Source organism: Bufo bufo, chromosome 1 (assembly GCF_905171765.1).
Source record: "Bufo bufo chromosome 1, aBufBuf1.1, whole genome shotgun sequence".
NCBI lineage: Eukaryota > Metazoa > Chordata > Amphibia > Anura > Bufonidae > Bufo > Bufo bufo.
Genome location: NC_053389.1, coordinates 579,856,856 through 579,869,561, shown reverse-complemented (window position 1 = coordinate 579,869,561; position 12,706 = coordinate 579,856,856). Strand labels below are relative to the sequence as shown.

At 41.9% G+C, this 12,706-nt stretch overlaps 1 protein-coding gene across 1 annotated transcript in view; it reads left to right on the top strand.

Annotated features, from left to right (window-relative positions):
* Nucleotides 1-12,706, top strand: part of ITIH2 (inter-alpha-trypsin inhibitor heavy chain 2) — a 47,193-nt gene that overhangs the window by 18,617 nt on the left and 15,870 nt on the right. The window contains exons 10-15 of the mRNA XM_040413309.1: nucleotides 1,353-1,521; nucleotides 2,433-2,558; nucleotides 2,754-2,935; nucleotides 5,129-5,317; nucleotides 6,319-6,458; nucleotides 9,112-9,284. Coding sequence (XP_040269243.1) covers nucleotides 1,353-1,521; nucleotides 2,433-2,558; nucleotides 2,754-2,935; nucleotides 5,129-5,317; nucleotides 6,319-6,458; nucleotides 9,112-9,284 — 979 coding nt within the window. The remainder of the gene's footprint in view (nucleotides 1-1,352; nucleotides 1,522-2,432; nucleotides 2,559-2,753; nucleotides 2,936-5,128; nucleotides 5,318-6,318; nucleotides 6,459-9,111; nucleotides 9,285-12,706) is intronic.

Genomic DNA, 12,706 nt, shown 5'->3' with positions numbered 1-12,706 from the left:
ACCCTCACCCTCTTCTAACTTCCTGAGTCCCCTCCTTTGAGTTTGGCAGAGTGTTCATGAAACACTGTATCACGTAATTATAGGGAGAACCTTTCCACATTTTTTCACCCACAAACCTAAATGTATTTTATTTGGATTTTCTGTATGTGTGAAGTGAAAAGATTTTTAATAAATAATATTCTGGAAAGTGTTGCATGAATTTGTATTCAGCCCCCCTGGGTCAATACTTTGTAGGACCACCTTTCGCTGCAATTACAATTGAAAGTCTTTGAGTAATGTATGTCTCTATCAGCTTTGCACATCTAGAGGCTGAAATTTTGCCCATTCCTCTTTGCAATATAGCTCAAGCTCAGTCTGATCAGTCTGTAAAGAGAAATTTTGTCTTGCCACAGATTCTCAATGGGATTTAGGTCTGGACTGTGACCGGGCCATTATAACACATGAATAGGCTTTGATCTAAACCATTCCATTGTAGCTCTGGCTGTATGTGTAGGGTCTTGTCCTGCTGGAAGGGGAACCTCAGCCCCAGCCTCAAGTCTTTTGCTGCCTCTAACAGGTTATCCTCCAGCATTGCCCTGTATTTAGTTTCATCTATTTACCCATCGACTCTGACCAGCTTCCCTGTCTCCCTGCTGAAGAAAAGCATCCCCACAGCAAAATGCTGCCACCATGTTTCATGGTGGGGATGGTGTGTTCAGGGTGATGTGTAGTGTTAGTTTTTCACCACTCATAGCGTTTTACATTTAGGCCAAAAATTTCCACATGTTTGCTGAGTCCCCTACATGGCTTGTGGCAAACTACAAACGGGACTTATGGCTTGCTTTAAAAAATTGCTTTCTTCTTGCCACTCTTCCATAAAGGCCAGATTTGTGGAGTACACAACTAATAGTTGTCCTGTGGACAGATTCTCCCTCCTGAGCTGTGGATTTCTGTAGCTCCGCTAGACTGACCATGGGCATTTTGGCTGCTTCTATAATTAGTGCTCTCCTTGTCTGGTGCTGTCAGTTTAGGTGAACAGCCATGTCTTGGTAGGTTTGCAGTTGTGCCATACTCCTTACATTTGTGGATGATGCTTGACAAAGGCTACCATGTAGCCGAAACGTTGCAGTTTGGCTTTCTGTGTACACATTGATTGAAGTACGTCTAATAAAGGAACATTCGGAGATGCTGCCGTTACCGTTTATTTGATTGCTATCCTGAGGATAGGTCATCAGTATTTAACACTCAGACTACCCTTTTAGTTATGCAGATATAATATAACAAAATAATCAAGTACATAATATAAGAACCCTAATGAAAGATCAAAGAGCTCTGAAGTCAGGTGAATCAGATTCAATCCCTTCTTCTTTTAGACTATTGAAGCTATGAAGGCTATCTTGGATGACCTTCGTCCTGATGATCAGTTTGGCATTGTTGACTTCAACCATAACATTCGTTGCTGGAAAGACGATCTTGTTTATGCATCATCTATTGAAAAAGAAGGTGCCAAGACATATGTACAAAATATACAGCCCATTGGAGGTAAACTATAGAAATGTTTTTTTTTTCATGTATGTAATGTGGTTTATCGATAGCATGCAGATTCCATTCCATGTAAATTACTGTGGTTTACTTTTAATAGGAATTTCAGAGCTGTAAACTTATTAATCCCCTGTAAAACCTTCATCTGCTAATCAATGTAAAAATAAATTTCATACCCTTTCACTTGAGCAAATCCATTTTAAGCAATGTATTGGCATATATTTGAAAAAGATCCATATTCCATAGATACTAGTTGGTGTCATGACAATGTAGCAGCACCCAAAGGTCAAAAGGACTGCAGTAACAAGGAGCGGTGAATATGTCTAAATGAGGACATTGTACCCGGGAGCAGACAGAAGCAGAGATCTTCACTGTGTGTATGAGCTACACCATCACAATGTACTCTCTGAGCTCAAAAGATGAAGAGTCCCAAGAAGTGGCCGGTCCACTTTCAGAGACATTGGCTCCCATTTACTAATATGCATGCCCTGAGATTGTGGCATAAATTGTGCCAATAAGCGTATCTATTGTCCATTTTAGCGCATCTAAGTTTAAAGAAAGTTTATACACCTAGTCTGAAAAAGGGGAAGAGGCGTGACATCTTAAGAAAGGAGGTGTGTTCCACGATGCACCATCTTGCACCAAAATCTCAGGATTATATTTCTTCTCAAAATAAGCAAAGCAGTAGTTGGTATAAAGTTAGATAAAAGTGTCTGTCCCTGCCGCCCTACAAGGTAATACCATAATTAGCCTGTCAAAACTGATGAAAGGTCCTCTTTAATGCTCTTTGCTTTAAATGTGCTTTATTTTTAGAAAACTGGATTTCAACATCCTATAACACAGAACATGCACTGTGTGACTGTGAATGATAAAAGCACATTTATTCAGTCATTTGATTTAATCATCAACAGGTACGAACATCAATGAAGCCCTTCTGAGAGCAATCTTTATACTGAAAGAAGCCAGCGACCAAAAAATGTTGGATCCAAACTCAGTTTCATTGATTGTGCTAGTCTCAGATGGAGACCCCACTGTGGGTAAGTTTAAGAACTGCCACTAGTAAAACTAAAGTCTCCGTGCACTATTCTTGTACCACAGTTTCTTGGAATAAACTGTGATTATTCATGGTATGTACATAATGATAATGTATGGTTGATCTGAGGTTAAAAAGAGGGAAGCAAAATATGATATTTTCAGATTTTTTGATTGAATTTTTTACCCTTTTCTTCCAGGCGAATTGAAACTGTCAAAAATTCTTAAGAACGTTAAGGCAAATAACCGTGATGAGTTTTCCGTTCATTCCCTTGGCATTGGATTTGATGTGGACTATGATTTCCTAGAAAGACTGGCCCAGGAGAACCATGGGTTGGCTCAAAGGATTTTTGGGAACAAGGATACAGCTGTCCAAATCAAGGTGCTTAATGGTTACTTACCTCTTCAACCATACTGACATATTGATAAGGCTGTTCACATCACGTTTTTATCTCATGTTTAACATATATGTATGTTTCATACGTTAAAAGGATGCCTCAGTGCCATCCGTCACCATAGAGTTCCATTGACAAAAAAAAGTAACCATTAACATATCAGTTATTTTGCTGGACTATGCATGCTGCAAAAGCATAGCGTCAGTGGCATAACCAGAACTGACTGGGCCCCACAGCACATTTTTGAACGGGCTTCCCCCCTAGTAATCCCCATCCTCCCGTGCAACCCTCACTCCTGCGGCTAGGCAAGGTCGCTCTCTCAGACCAGGCCCGGCAGACGATCCATCTGTTTCCGATATGTATATTCTGTGTGTCATGTCACTAATTATACTGTCACTGTATGTAATGTCATTGTATAATACTGTTGACAGGAAAATCTTTCAGTCCTCCTCCCACTTCTGAGTTCGGGCCCCATAGCAGCCGCTTCCCTTGCTTCCACTACAGCTACGTCACTGCATAGTGTACTACACTTTTGCATCCTTTTTTCTCTCAACATATATGTTAAATGTAGGCCGAAACATGATGTGAAAAGCCCCTAACTTCAAGAAGCTAATCTGTTTACTATGTAGTGATATACAGATATCAAGATAATTTTCTAATATATTATGTAATTTCTATTATATAAAGATATCAAACACTAGATGAAGGACCCGGCTTTGCTCGGGTATATTTAATCTATTTTATTTAATGTTTTTGTGTGTCGTTAAAAGATATCAACACTATCCACTATAACAGTGACCTCTACAGCACCCCGCCCCCAAAACAGTGACCTCCACAGCCCCCCACCCCTTAACACTGACCCTCCCCACAGTGCCCCATCCCTTAAAATTGGACCTCCACAGCAGCCCACCTCTTAACTTTGACCTTTATAGCAGCCTTCCCCTTTAACAGTGACTTTCACAGCATACCACCCCCTTGACAGTGACCTCCACAGGGGCCCACCCCCTTAACATGGCCTTTACTGCATCGGGGGCGTGTTCTTTTGTACTGTCTGAGTGTGAGCTGAAGGGAGAAAGTCACCCTCCCTACCACCTCTGCAGCTGACAGAAGTTGATTTTTACCTTCATTTTTTCAATCGCCGTCGGCTGAGTGGAGGAGGCGTGGCCTAACTAGATCTGGGCGCGGCTTACCAGGACCTAGAAGTAGATTTTTAACTTCATTTTTTCAATCTCAGTCGGCTGAGGAGTGGGCGTGGCCTAACCAGACCGGGGGCGTGTCCTTTTGAACAGCTCACTCTAAGACAGCAGTACTGTGCTGTCTGAGTGTAAGCTGTAGGGAGAAAGTCACCTTCATTTTTTTCAATCCCCGTCGGCTCAGGAGTGAGAGGGGCGTGGTCTAACCAGATAAGGGGCGTGTCTTAGTGGGACCTGGGGACGGGGTTTTAAGCCTTTTGAGGGTGGACACATTGTGGCAGGGGGCGTGTCTGTGCTCCTTCCTGCAAGAGTGATGCCCCTTTGGGCACCTTACTGGCTCATTTGCATACCAAATAAACAGGATTTTTAGATGATAAAAACATCTATTGCTGGAACAAAGGCACATCTTGAAATAAGGTACTAAGTGCTATTAGGCCATGGCTTTACTTCAATAGCAATTATCCTGGTGACAGATTTCCTTTAAAGCTCTCCTACAGCAGTGAAGATAAATGGCTGGGTTGTTATGGAAACTTGGAGTAGAACTGTGTATGTGGGGGCTAACGGCCTGCGAGCTTCTATTCGCTGATAAGGGTCATGTGACTAAGCTTCTATTGGCTAATGCATTTTTTGGGGAATATCTCAGGAACGGTACGTCCTAGAGACCCGAGACCTGGTCTAAAACCTTCCCAGACACCTGATGTACCTGTGTGCCAAATTTCGTGATTCTAAATGCGACGGTGCGGATTCCTTTAGCAGACATACATACACACACACACACACACACACACACACACACACACACACACACACACTCAGCTTCATATATTAGATTCTGGTAGAGGAAAAGACTAATGGAGCTTACCGTATCTGGCACAGCTGGATACTGCCATGCACTGCCGGATCCTATTCACTCTACCGGAACAGACTACCGGAGTTCACAACGCATATGTGAACCCAGCCTTACAGTTATTTGATTTTGTTTTATAGCAATTTTATAAAACAGTCTCCACGCCTCTTCTCAAAGACATTGTGTTTGAATACCCGCTAAATGGACTCTCTGATGTGACAAATAACCGTTTCCACCACTATTTTGGAGGTGATGAAATTGTTGTGGCTGGTAAAATTGATCCTGATAAGAAAACACCAATAGAAAGCTTCATCACTGCAACATCTGCTGTAAGTCTTTCAAGAGCTTTACATTATTTCCAGAAAGTTTAACTGTCATATATTGAAAATAATGTGCCTGACTCTTATATACCATTAAAGTTATTTGCAGTTTAATATATTATGACCAAAAGTTCTCGCAACACTTTTGATGTGTATTTCCAGAATATACAAGAGTAAAATTTTCCAATGTACAAAAACTAAATTTGACAAAAACGCACCCAGATAGGAGTCTTGGATGGCTGAGAAACTCACCATGCAGTTATGTTTTAGGCATACATGTAAATTATTACAGGTGTGCTCTGATTAGACTCTGGGTCTTTGTGTTTCCTCTCATGGCAGGGCTTCCAACTGGCATTTTTTCAGCAGGCTAATGCTCACCCCCACACAGCAAGGTTTTCCCAGGAATGGCAGATTGCAACACTTTTTGGCCTGCCTGGACAATTTATGGGACCAGTTAGGATGCCAGCATTGGAATCCTACCAGTGTACAGGATCTACAGGCTCAGCTGCAACATCTCTGGGCAAAAGTGCTGCAGGATACCATACAGAACCTGTATGCCTCTATACCCAACCGTATGTCATCTTGTATCCAGGATAGATAGGCCCAACAGTTTTCCCCCCAAAAAATATGGTCTAATCATATAGAACTATATGCCACAAAGTTTCATAGTCTGCCATCATGCGGCAAGCCCTTGTATCACAAAATGTAGATCACTACACTTTCACATTCAGTTGAAATAAAGCTATAGTGACTCATACTGGCAATGCATATGCCAAAAAGATACTATTTGGGATATATCTGGTCCATTGAAGCCTATGGATACATCAGAAATAGACAAGATTTTCGAGGTGTATGCATCAGACATACCCAGCAACCTGGATTTATGACTCGTTTATTGCATTTATTACTTCTTATAGTGTTTTGCCCATGTAAGAGAAATGTATGAACAATGAAGAAATGCAATGAAAAAGCTTACTTTATCTTCATGTTTTTACCGTATTTTTATTCAGGATAGCGTTAACTTCTTAATAGAAACAATTGCAGAAATTGAAGCGTTGAATGAATTCTTTGCCCAGAGTAAACATGCATTCCCTGATTTCGCCAAACAATACTGGGCTCAGCTGACCATTAACCAGCTACTAGCTGAGAGGTAAGGACATTATCAATAATATTCAGATGGAACAGGGCTCTGACATAATACAGTAAGCAGTGTTATGTACTGGGCCAAGCCTTTATATCAGGTTCGCACATACCACAAATATTGTGGAATTTTGATTGCAGAATTTACACTAAAAGAACAATATACAGGGCAATGTAAGTAAATGGGGTTTAAAACAATCTCCAAACAAATCCACAGGGAATTCTAGACACCCTGCACATTTTTAAAACACCTACAATTTTCTCAGCGGATTTCATTTATTGGAAATTCTCCAACTACAGTTTTGTGCAAACGTTTTAGGTAGATGTGGAAAAAATGCTTCAAAGTAAGAATACTAAAAAAAAATATAGAAGTGTTAAAGGGGTTTTCTAGGCTCCTGACATTGATGACCTATTCCCTGGATAGGTCACTAATATCCGATTGGTGAGGGTTCGACACTATGCTCCCCGACCAATCAGCTGTTCACAGTAGCCTCCAACACTGGAACTAGAATGAAGAAGGAAGCAGACAGCGCCGTTCAAAGTGTATGCTGGGTAACTGCAGCTCAATTCTCATTGAAGTAAATGGGAGCTGAACTGCAGTAACCCAAAAGGACCACTATATTTTGAACAGCACTGTCCTTCCTGTTCCATTCACAGTGTTAATTCCAGAGACTGGAGGGAGCAGCTGATCAGTGGGGAAGCAGAGTGTCAGAGCCTCACGGATCGGATATTTATGACCAATCCGGAGGATTAAATAATAAATAACAAAAAATATTTGGTGTGACCACCCTTTGCCTTCAAAATAGCATCAGTTCTTCTAGGTACACTTGCACACAGTTTTTGAAGGAACTTAAGAGGGTGGTTGTTCCAAGCATTTTGGAGAATTAACCACAGATCTTCTGTGTATGTAGGCTTGCTCAAATTCTTCTCTTCGTGTAATCCCAGACAGACCTTTTGATGTTGAGATCAGGACTCTGTGGGGGCCACATCATTACTTTCAGGACTCCTTACTCTTCTGTATGCAGAAGATAGTTCTTAATGACATTGGCTGTAAGTTTGGAGCCAGTCAGATGCGTCCCTGATGTAATTGCATGATGGACAAGTATCTGCCTGTATTTCTCAGCATTGAGGACACCATTAATCCTGTCCAAATCCCCAACTCCATTTGTTAATAAAGTAGTGCAGTAGATGAAAGACACATTATGATTACTTTCCTTTAAAATCGGAAGATGTCCAGCAGTGCTATCAGCTATAATTGGCAGAAACCAGTGGGACACAGGCACATTCATCTACTGTTTGGAGAAGTTTGGCTAGAAGTGGTCCTAATGGAAGAATTGTGCCCCAAAATGCCATACCTTTGAGCGAAAATTTGAAACATTTGGCTGTAATAGAAGGCAGTTTGGTTGCCGAAGGGCTGGAGAGCAGTAAAATAATGAGTGTCTGCAGGCATTAGTAAAGCATGGTGGATGCTTCTTTCAAGTTTTGGGCTGCATTTCAGCAACTGGAAATGGGGATTAGGTCAGGATTGATAATGTTCTCAATGGTGAGAAATATAGGCAGATACTTGTCTATCATGCAGTAGCATTAGGAAGCCGTCTGTTTCGCTCCAACTTTAATCTGCAGCAGGACAACCATCCCATACATACAGTCAATGTCATTAAGAACTATCTTCAGTGTAAAGAAGAACAATGAGTCCTGGAAGTAATGATAAGGCTCAACATCAATGAGCCTGTCTGGAATTACATGAAGAGACAGAAGGATTTGAGCAAGCCTACATCCACAGAAGATCTGTGGTTAGTTCTCCAACATGTTAGGAACAACCTCCCTGCCAATTTTATTCAAAAACTATCGGCGTACCTAGAAGAACTGATGTTGTTTTGAAGGCAAATATTCATTTGATTTAGATTTCTCTTTTGTTCATTTGCTTTGCATTTTGTTAATTAATAAAAATAAACTATTAACACTTCTATTTTTCTAAATCATTCTTACGTTGTAGCATTTTTTCCACACCTGTCAAAATGTTTTCTAAGTAATACATATCTAAACTGAAATCAGTGTATAACATATAAAGATTTCATCACAGATGACTTGTAGGCTGGTTCAGCGGCACAATATTTACCCCATGTGTGTACTCAACCTAATTTGTTACAATTTTTTCATTGCTGTATTGGATCTAAAGTGAAAAATTAAGCAATTTATGAGTCTCTAAGGTATCAGACTACAAATAAACCCTGGGTAGTCTGCCCCTGCTTCTTTAAAATGTACTCAATGTATGTAAACATGTAGACGATGGAAGGAAGGAGTGGGGATGATGGGATCAGACTAAAAGGAGTTTGTTTGCAGTCTGTTACCATATAAACTGATAGGTCTGCATGGAAGCTATAGACACAAAATGGTAAGAATTTTGCCTATTGCATGCATTAGATGCCTTTGAACAATCAAAATATGGTTGCAAAGGTAGAAATGGTGTCTGGGTAATACAGATGCTAAATGCATCCACATCATTCTGAAACTGGCAATACCTGCTATGGCTTAGGGCTCATGGACACGACAAATGTGTATATGTAACTACATTCTGGGTCTGAAATAAGGAATAAAACAATCAAATCTCACACGGTGTGACCTGGAAATAAATATGTTTACCTATTGTGATTTCTGTACAGGAACTTGGCTACCACAGCTGAAAGCAAACGCAACCTAACAAAGAGAATTATGCAGCTGTCCATCACCCACCACTTTGTCACCCCTTTTACATCCTTGTTGATAGAAAGTGAAGATGGAAAGGAGAAAATGTTGGCAGACTCCCCAAATACACTCAAAGGAGCTTGCTGTCCAAGTCAGTATAATGCCTCTACTTGAAGTGATTGTGGCAAACCTCAAATTGACATTTAACATGTTAAGAGACAGGCATGTAACATGTTAAATATCAGTTAAACATGTGCTGCCTCTATATTTTGCAACCGTATAACATTGATGTAGTTGTTGAAGACTTTGGGGGTCATTCATTAAGACCGGCTCTTTAGACGCCGGTCTTAATAAAGCCCCTGCTCTGGCGGGGGATCGCTGAAGTTATGTAGCCAGCTTCCTTGCTGTCTTACATTTAGACCGTTTTCTATGCCTAAAATAGGCATAGAAAATGATAAATGAGACGGGCCTGCCGACCCATCCCCTTCCCCGCCCACGCCATGCCCACTTTTTTAAACCTAGCGTGAGAAGGAGAAAGTCGCAGATTGAGGCACAACTAACAGTTGCACTGCAATCTGCACCTGAAATACTCCTAATTTCAGGTTAATAGATGACCCCTTTTTTGTCTATGTACGACCTGTTAAAAGGCAAACTAAAGACTTTGATGAATAATTGGGACATATGATCACTCTCTGCCTAGATCATTTCTTCCATTCTGGTTGTCACATGGGGGAGCATAGAAGCCTCTACAGGCAACGTTTAACGTGTAGCCTACTAGTCATCCTCTTTCTATGTCATTGCACCTGAGCCGAGACAGCCCTAACTTTGTGATTTTTACGATGTATATTTGGATCTGCTGTGTCGCTGGAACAAATTTGGCTTAGAGCTACTGATTGGGATACTATTTAAGTTATTCCTCTGGTCTCCACGGTTTAACCCCTGCACAGGGATCTGGCTCTACTGCAGGGGAGCCTCCAGGCTGCTACTTCTATACTGTCTGTTCAATTGACTGCTGACCCATGGGGGTCAAGAGACACTGGTGCAGAGCATCGAGGGAACAGGCAAAACTGTAGTCAGGAAACAATCCGAGGTCAGGACAGGCAGAGTTTATGCAATCAAATAAATAGTCCAAGGTCAGGGTGGGCAGCTCATTGTCAGAACAGAACTCAGACAGAGCTTTAATTACCCTGTGGTGCCTCTACATGCGAGGCAATGCGCAGGTAATCTTGAAGAGGAAACAGCGCTTGCATGAGAAGACCTATACTGAAGATAGGTCATCAATATGTATCCACTACACAACCACTTTAAGTACCCCAGGGTGACCAGTCATTGGCAGGGGAAAAACAAGGTGTGTATGCTGGCCCTTTACGAGCCAGCAGGAGTGTGTGAGCACCCTACTGCCAAAAAAAAAAAGGAAATGCCAGCAAGGAACAAGTCTCAAACTGTTAAGGAGGGGACCAGTGCTGCTCAGGGCTATGGACCTGTGCAGTAGTAGAATAAGGAAAAGGGAGTGGATGAGCAGAACGGCGACGGACAGTAAATGATCAAGTTTGCTATAAGTTCTAATATTGTCTAGTTAGCTACAGCCACCTCTTCTACATGTAGCATGGATAGGGAGTCGAGTGGGGTGCAGTCAGGTCCTTAATCAGGCCTTTCCCAGTTCTGCTCATCATAGTCTTTATTTTTTGGAGCTTTTGTACAAGCATGTCTGCTCTCACAGATTGCAATGCATACAAATTAATCTCTAATTGTCTACAGGTGTCTTGTCAACAGGCAAGTGTCCTGCAATCTCAGCAGCATGTCCTCCTATCTAGGCCTGAATGACATCTCAGACACCTCCTGTACTATTCACCGGCCTCTTACAAAAGAAAAGTCAATCAAGCCTAGATGGGAGGAGTTGGAAGTACAGGACACTTGCCTGCCAAAGAAACGCCCAGCGGACACTTGAAGGTTAATCTTCAAGCAGCACAGGAGTTGCTCAAAGTGCCTCTACGAGGTATATCTGTATTACCGATGGCATACATACTGAGGATATGATCACAACGGTCTCCCTAGTACCTATATAGCGGTGACAGCTGTATAGGCAAAGGCAAAGTCTTTAGCTCTTGGTTACCAGTATTAAAAGGATTTTTTCATGTAAAGCAATGATATTGCCGTACGTAATGCTGTATGTGTGAATAAATGTGGAAAGTTAATATTTCTCAGGCAAAAATATTACATTGGCTTTTACTCCAAGCAAACATGTAGGCAAAAGAGAGTACTGCAATGTGATCGTCACATTACACTGACACCCAGTCAAGGAGATTGCTGTCATATGGGTTGTTGCTCCCCTTGCCAGCAAGTGCTTAGTCATATTAAAATACAATAATGCAAAAGATAACAGCGGCGAATTGACTCCCCCCAACGGGTGAGCGGGCAGTGGATCCCAGATCTGTTTGCACCTTGCACCAACTGAGAAGCACGAGCACTTTATCCAGATTGAACTTCCAGCACCTACCTCAAATATAAGAGACTTCCTCCTGCCAGAGCTCATCTCCCAGGAATCCCAAGAACACCACTCTGGGCGGAGCCCCGACAGAGACACTGTGGGTGTGGCCTGGTTAGGTACCCTTATTAACCCGGCCCCACTATGCCAGCACAGTGGCGAATTGACTCCCCTGCAGCGGGTGAGCGGGCAGTGGATCCCAGATCTGTTTGCACCTTGCACCAACTGACAAGCACGAGCACTTTATCCAGATTGAACTTCCAGCACCTATCTCAAATATAAGAGACTTCCTCCTGCCAGAGCCTATCTCCCAGGAATCTCAAGAACACCACTAGGACAGAGACACTGTGGGTGTGGCCTGGTTAGGTACCCTTATTAACCCGGCCCCACTGCGCCTGACATTGCCGGTGCGCCCTTGGCAGTCACCAAGATTTCTCCATTATTGAGAAACGCTCGCCTGGTTTGATCGGAGAACTTGGGTAACACAATTGACATTTTAATGTCTTTGTCTGTTATAATTTACTAATTACTTTTGTAATTACTTTTGTAGTTTTAATTTTTATTATGACTTTTACAGTAATTTTATTCCAATAATAGATTTTTAGGATGGTTATCGATATGATGATGTACACACGTAATGAGCTAATTGCTCTGAATGGGGCCACATTGTCACTATTGCCCGCACAAACAACAAGGAAATTGACCGCACATCATTTGTGGAAATCCGCCATCTTGCCAAAAGTCCATAGACATTTAAGAAGGAAAAGCTTCCCGAAAAAGATTACACCTTCGGGGCAGATTCCAACTCAGAACCAGCATTTGCTGAAAGGGGCACTTCTAAACTGCCGTTCTGCGGTTAAGAATGCAGCCAACATTTACGATTTGATTTTATCTAATAATCTATTTGTGCCTAACTGAAACGTGGTTTTCGGGAGGGGGTGGATCCTATGTTGGATGAATTGGTCCCCCCCCTTGTAAAAAATTTTTCACATAGACAGAGCCACTAGAGGTGGAGGTGTTGCAATGGTCTTTCGTGAGCATCTAGTGATGACAGCCCTTAAGAATGGCCCAATTTTCAAAACTTTCAA